Source organism: Camelus dromedarius, chromosome 9 (assembly GCF_036321535.1).
Source record: "Camelus dromedarius isolate mCamDro1 chromosome 9, mCamDro1.pat, whole genome shotgun sequence".
NCBI classification, from domain to species: Eukaryota; Metazoa; Chordata; class Mammalia; order Artiodactyla; family Camelidae; genus Camelus; species Camelus dromedarius.
In genome coordinates this window covers 76078909-76086406 of record NC_087444.1, presented here as the reverse complement: position 1 = coordinate 76086406, position 7498 = coordinate 76078909, and the positions used below count along the sequence as shown (strand labels likewise).

At 42.0% G+C, this 7498-nt stretch overlaps 1 protein-coding gene across 1 annotated transcript in view; it reads right to left on the bottom strand.

Moving 5' to 3' along the window:
* Positions 1-687: 687 nt before the first annotated feature.
* Positions 688-7498, bottom strand: part of LOC105092002 (vomeronasal type-1 receptor 4) — a 104200-nt gene continuing 97389 nt past the window's right edge. Inside the window, exon 5 of the mRNA XM_064489845.1 lies at positions 688-783. Within this exon, the coding sequence (XP_064345915.1) occupies positions 721-783 (63 nt within the window). The 3' untranslated portion in view covers positions 688-720. The remainder of the gene's footprint in view (positions 784-7498) is intronic.

Here is a 7498-nt window from a genome sequence, read left to right as displayed (position 1 = left end):
CTCCCTGGCCGACGGCAAAATCCCTTTTCTCTGGTTTGTGTTCTGATATCACCTCCTCCTGGCATCTTCTCCAGCTTGTTTCCTCCCCTTAATAATAACCTTCCACCCCACCCCCACTTCCGGTCCACGTTTCTTTATGGTTTCCGGTTTCCCTTCCACTGGCTGGACGCACCTGACAGCAAGGCCCTGGGAGGCAAAAGAGCCATCAGGTGGGAGGGGTGCTCAGCCCCAGAGCACAGCAGATCGCTGAGCTACATCTCTTGTGCTCCCCACCCCCGCGCCCCCCACCCCAGACCAGAGTCCCTTTCAGAAGGTCAAGTCGGATGGGGCCTCCCTGATGTTTAAAGTGCCTCCGGTGATTCTGATCTGTATCCAGCGCTAAGCAGCCAAGCTCTGGGTCCTCCACTCACGAGGCTGAGTGATCCCGGGAGAGGTGAGGGGGCCCGGTTCTGAATGGAGTTTGATCAGGGCGGATCTGTGACCAAGGGGAGGTTCAGTCCAGACCAGATCCCCACTGCTGCACCGCATATGCGAGGGCCTCACCAAGAAGGGCGCATGGTCTGAAGGAAAGGGTAGGAAAACTCCCTTGTTGATCCGTGTGTGGAATTTCCTGTCCTGAGACCCTCCTGTGACAGTGGGCAGCAGACTGTTCCACGTGGTGAGGTCTCCCCTGTGTGTGTGGTTGTGGCATGGCACAGGAAGGGGTGTTGATTCTAAGCGTTAAACAACATATTCTTGACACAGGATTGACTTCTCAAGATCGATCTTGTCTGAGGAAGAAACCTGGAAGAGGAGGAACAGGAAAGAGAAGGGGTCAGGAATGGCTCTGTCTCAGGTAAAGTCATGTAACAGTCAATTACAGCTGATTATTTCATCTGTCCTTGAAATGCCCTTCTTTGGATTCACTAATCTTGTCTGACTCTGACACCTGTACATTCAGTCACCCAGGACCCTCCCTCAGTGCCTGTCCTCCCTACTTAGACTCCACCCCCGGGACCTCGGGACCTGAAACTTGTGAAGCGGCTCCCTGGGCAGCGTCCTGGGCGGGCTTCACCCCCGTGGGTTGGAGACTCGGAGTCAGTGCTGTTGGGCAGCAGGGAGAGTTTAGGGGCCCATCTGTGCACTGCTGGCTCCCTGTGGCCCAGGATGGAAGAAGGTACACTTGGAAGTTATGTATTAGTGTGTGGGAATAGTTGCAAAACTCTGGAAATGACGAGTGATAAGAGGAAACCAGCTCTGCCTGACTTTACAGTGCACTCAGAGCTATAAACACGTGGATCATGGTGTTTCTGGTTCCAAAATACGAATGATTCAGAATGGAGTATAAATTCAGATCAGGCATCAGTGACAGAGGATGTTTTATTCGATAATTGGTTTTAAAGTATAGAATCAATCTAAATACCTAAGAGTAAGAGGTTTTAAAAAACCATTCTCAGCACATCCACCCCACGGAGACCACGCTGTTCCTGCAAGGACCATCATGCAGCAGATGTTGTAGGTAAACATGGTCATAATTCAACCAAGACCTGGAGCACAGAACTTCATCTTTGTCATCAGAGAGGCTGTAGCCAAATTCTGGTTCCACCATTATTAATAAATATTATATTTATTTTATTTTAAACATCACATTATGTATTTTGTGGTCAAATTCTGCCCCTCAAACAGCAGCTTAGACACTAAGATGCAAAGCATCCCCTTCCATGCCTCACGTGTCGATGAGGGACCACTGTTGTCAGTTCTGTGGCACGAATCAACTCAAATCTTACAAAATTGCACTTTGCGTCATTATGAGATTTTAGAAAAAATTCTTCAATGAATGTTTACGTAGTATTTTATTATGGAAATTGTTAAAACTTTACACAGCACTTGTCCAGAAGTTTTTTTGTTTTTGTTTTTTGTTAATGGAGGTACTGGGGATTGAACTCAGGACCTCCTGCATGCTAAGCATGTGGTCTGCCACTGGGCTATATCCCCGCCCCCCTAGAAGTTGTTTTCATATTAGTAAACACAGATACAGCTTGCTCTTAGATCCTCATTGGAACATTCTCTTAATGAAGATATGAGGGCCGTTTACAATTTTTTGCTGATACAAAGAATGCCTCGGTGGCTTCCTCTGAGCAGGCTGACTTCCCTGCAGATGTCTGGGGATTTCTCTGGGCATCCTGACATGTGATTACTGGGTCAAGAATAGCGCGTTTCATACTTTGATAGATTTTATCAGATGCCCTCCCCTAAAGCAGCAGAGGTACCCTCCCCAACAACAACGTGAGATTTCCCTTGATGTAAGGAAAACCTGGTACTGTATTCTTTTTGTACTTTGAAAGTTTAGGGGGAAATGACAATACTTTGTTTATATTTCCATTTCCCAATTGCTTGTAAGTCAGTTTCATTCTTTTCTGGAAATACAGGTTTTCATTTTCATACTTTGCTCAGTTTTCTTTGGCTATGTTTTTAAGAGCTATTTCGTATTTTGTGGTTTCTCTATACATACTCTGGTGTCTTTCTTAGTTTATCACTTATTTCCAGTGATACATAAATTTCTTTCCTTCGTGTCCTCTGTTTTCTGGTCTTGCTTTGGAAGGCCTCCCCAGGCATCATTTCAAAGTATTATGTTCCATACAGTCCTAATGTTTTCTGTTTAAAATTATCTCTTTAATTTGGATTTAACTAAATCTCTTTAATTTGGCTTTTTGTATGTATCTTACAGCTATTTTATTTCATGCAGTTTAGTTTCAGGTATTACACCCATTTGTGCATACACCCCCCTGCACACATATACATCTATATTAATAGGTTCACATGTAGTTTCGCAAGGCCTACCATTTTGTTTTTCTCTTCAAAATTTTCTCTCTCCTCAGACAAATATCGTATGATACCACTTATATGTGTGGAATCTAAAAAATGATACAAATGAATTTATTTACAAAACAGAAATAGACTCACAGACACAGAAAACAAACTAATGGTTACCAAAGGGGAATGGGGAAAAGTTAGGAGTTTGGGATGAACAGATACATACTACTATATATGAAATAGATGAACAACAAGGACCTACTGTAAAGCACAGGGAACTATACTCGGTATCTTGTAATAACCTGTGAAGGAAAAGAATTGGAAAAAGAATATATCGATATCTAGATATAGATATAACTGAATCACTTTGCTGTACACCAGAAACTAACACAACACTGTAAACCAACTATGCATTAATCAAAAACATTTTTCTCTCTCCTCAACACAATGGAGACTTTTTTTTTGAGATCCTACATTTCTTTTGCCTTTGACTTACTCTGAATTTCCTAATCCCTGAGGTCTTTATGCCCCAACATCTTCCAGTGAAAAAGTAGGTTTGCTGGTCTTGATCATGTCTTTGCTATGTCCCTCAGTAAAATTTGTAAAATTTCCTCTCGTTCAGGCAATGTCTTGTGAGTAGGTGTCACAGTAAAATTGCTAACGGGGATTTGCTTCCCCACTTCTGGTCCCAGCCTTAGGCCTCCTGCGCAGAGGAAAGTGGCGGGAACCTGGCCAGCCCACTTATCTCATCCTTAGCTCTAGTGGAAATGCTTCCAGTGATTATGATGCTTTAATTTCCTATTTGGTATACATTTTTTAAATGGAGGTACTGGGGATTGAACCTGGGACCTCATGCAAGCTAAGCACACACTCTACCACTGAACTACAGCCTCCCCTATCCCCAGCATAATTTTTAATCATCCAGTATTTCTTTAAAGATCTGCTGCTGTAATAAATCTTTTTTTTTTCTATTTAATCTGTGAAATTAATGTACCGCATTAGTCAATTTCCTCATCTTGAATTTTTTTTTAAGTTAGTAGAATAAACTCCACTTAGCTTTTGTAAATGGCTAAATATCTGAGCTTAAATATGGATAAACTTGTACTTCTATTTTTGCATTTTTGTGGACTCTGTCATCCTTGAAGATACCACTCAGGCTCTAGCTCATCTAGGTGCTGAGGATCACTTAATGTCCAAATAAACAATCCTGTGCTGAATATTTTTCATTTGGATATTGCTTTTATTGTCCACAAAATGGGAAATCTACAGTAATTTAGTGGACTTGATACCCTCTGCTGGAAAGATACAATAAAATCAGGGACATATGAATTACTCAAAATATCTTGCTTAAACTGATCTGTTACTTCAACTGAACCGATCTTTACGCCTGTTTCCTACTCACCCTTTGTGTGAAGGTAAGAGCTCTCCCCATGGTCCCTTAGTGAAACATGTTTTTCGTTTCAGAGATCATTGACATTCAGGGATGTGGCCATCGAGTTCTCCCAGGAGGAGTGGGAGTGCCTGGACCCTGCTCAGAGGGCCTTGTACAGGGACGTGATGTTGGAGACCTGCAGGAACCTGCTCTCCCTGGGTGAGGAGAACGTCCCTCCCTAAGTCTGGATCTGCCCTAGTGAGTCTTTTGGGAACCTCCGCCCTGCTTAACTGAGGTTGAAGCTGTGTTGACTCTGAAATGAAAAGGTTGATAATACTGCATCTGGAGTTTCACCTTCTCCTTTCTTCAGATGGTCACACACTCCACACTAGACTTGTAGTCACTGCAAAAGATGAGTAAAAACAAAATCTGATGGCAAACCTGTAAAAATATCCAATTCTGGATCCACTTTTATCCCTGTACTTTTGATTCAGTAGTTCTTGGAACACAGCAAGGTATGCTGTAAAAATCTTCCTTAAGCATTCAGGAGACAGTCCGTGAAAGATTTGTGAAATATTTTTCTAGACACATCTGTAATGTCCCCTCTTCTTAGCAGAACAGAGGGCTGGAATTGTATTCTGGAACAGCCACAGCACATTATGTTTCTATCTTACAAGCTTGAAACTCTCTTTCTGGTCTGAATACTACTTCCATTTTGGAGCAAGGGAAAGAGCCCCTGAATGTGAAGAACAAGGCAGAAATAGTGAAAAAACCAGATGGGTGGGACTGTATCAAAGGTGTGAACACAAGTAAGAGCTCAGAAGGGCTGAGAGGAAGCCGCACCATTGATAGTGTTTGGGAAACTCTCTGTAAGTGGGGAAGTTCTAGGAGAAAACAGAAGTTTTGTTTCTTGTGAGCTCAGAGGAAATTTTTCTTCCCTTCCACTTTGCGCTCTCTTCTTCAGACATGTAAAAGTTTATCCTACCAACGTCCAGTGGTGCTCCAGCTCATACAAAGACCAAAGAGGAATCTTGATCATGACCATAACTCTTGGTTATCTGCCCCCATGATCTCTTTGGTACATTGACCCTGCAGGGCACTGGGAGGGCTGGTTGTAAGGGGTCCTATTTCTTCTTTGGTCTTGTTCTGTACGCAGATTTCAGTCCACACAGATCCAAGTGGGAGCCTCCCCAGTTCTGGCCACAGGTCTCCAGGTTCCACTCCCGTATCAGGTACTTGGGAGACCTTCTCATGAGAAGGGAAAACATTGCCACCTGGGGCCCCAGGAAAGTACACGGGGCTGTCACAAGCTGTCTGCCTCTCTCAGAGATAGCCATTTCTTCAGTTCTGTTGTTGACACACCACACATCGAGGATTATGTGTACCAGGAGTCGGGTGGGTCTTCTGATGCAGCAGTAAAACTGCTTTTACTCAGCAGGAGTGTACCACGCCACACTATACTGTACTCCAGGTTCTGGTCTGTTGCTTTTGTTTCTTTCTTCTCAGAGTGTTTTCAAATTTCCCTTGTGAGATCTTCTTTAACCCATTGGTTGTATCAAGAGTGTTTTAAAGTTTCTGTATATTTGTTTCCAGTTTTCCCTCAGTAAAGCATTTCTGGTTTTATTCTATTGTGGTTGGAGAAAATGTTATATATGATTTCAGTCTTTTTCAAGTGCTTGAGACTAGCTTCATGGTTTAATATACGGTCTATCTTAGAGAATGTTCCATGGGCACCCCGAGAAGAACGTGTGTTTTGCTGTTATTGGGTGGCGTGTTCTATATATGTCTGTCAGAGCTAGTGGGTTTATAGTCTTGCTGAAGTCCTGAGTCCTTACTGAACTTCTGTCTGGCTGTACTCTTCATTATTTATAGGGAAGAATGGAAGCCTCCAAATATTATTTTAAAACTATTTTGATTTCTCCCTAAAATTCTGTCAATGTCTGCTTCATGTATTTTGCAGCTCTCTTGTTTAGGTGCATATATATTCATATTTGTTGTAATTCCTTGATAAGTTATCCTTTTAAAAAATATATAATGTCTTGTAAAATTTTTTTACTTTAAGTCTGTTTTGTCTGGTATTAGTATAGCACTCCAAGTCTCTTTTGGTTACTGTCTGCATAGAATCTGTATTAGGTGGCTAAGGTTGCCATAACAAATGACCATAGTGTGGGTGTCCCAAACATCAGAAATGTACTTTCTTAAGGCTTTGGAAGCTAGAAGTCTGAGATCATGGTGTCAGCAGAGTTGTTTCATCTCAGGTTATTCTCCTAAGCTTGTAGCTGGCTGTCTTTTCCTACCTGTGTCTTCACATGGTCTTCCTTCTCTGTGTGTCAGTGTCCTAATCTCCTCTTCTTATAAGGACACCAGTCACTGGAGTAGGGCCCACTCCAATGACCTCATTCAACCTTAATTACCCCTTTAAAGGCCCTACCTGCAAATACAGTCACATTTTGAGGTGCTGGAGATTAGGACTTAAACATATGAATTTTAGGGAGGACGGAATTCAGCCCATAAGAGACTCACCTGCCACTCTTTCACTTCTAACCTGTAAGCATCTTTCTGCTCAAAGTGAATCTCCTGCACACAGAACACAGGCACACCTTGGAGATTTTGTGGATTCAGTTCTAGGCCACCACAGAAAAACAAATATCACAATAAAGCAAGGCACAAATTTTTTGGTTTCATAATGCATGTAAAAGTTATGTTTACACTATACTGTAGTCTATTAAATGTGCAATAGCATTAGGTCTAAAAGAATGCACAGACCTTAATTTTAAAACAGCTTTATTGCTAAAAACTGCTAACCACCATCTGAGCCTTCAGTGAGCTGTAATCTTTTTGCTGGCAGAGGGTCTCGCCTTGATGTTTGATGGCTGCTAACTGATCAGAGTGCTGGTTGCTGAAGGGTGGCGTAGCTATAGCAATTTCTTAAAATAAGTCAACAAAGAGGTTTGCTGCATTGACTGACTCTTCATTTCATGGAAGATTTCTTAGTTGCTTTTTGATAACATTTTACCCATAGTAGAACTTCTTTCAAAATTGGAGTCAATCCTTTCAAACCCTACAGTTGCTTTATCAATGAAGTTTGTATAATATTCTAAATCCTTTGTTGTCATTTCAACAGTCTTTACAGCATCTTTACCAGGAATAGCTTCCGTCTCAAGAAACTACTTTCTTTGTTCATATGAGGAACAACTCCTTAGCTGTTAAAATTTTATCATGAGATTGCAGCAATTCAGTCACATCTTCAGGCTCCACTTCTAATTCTAGTTCTCTTGCTATTTCCACCACATTTGTAGTTACTTCCACTGAAGTCTTGAACCCCTCAAAGTC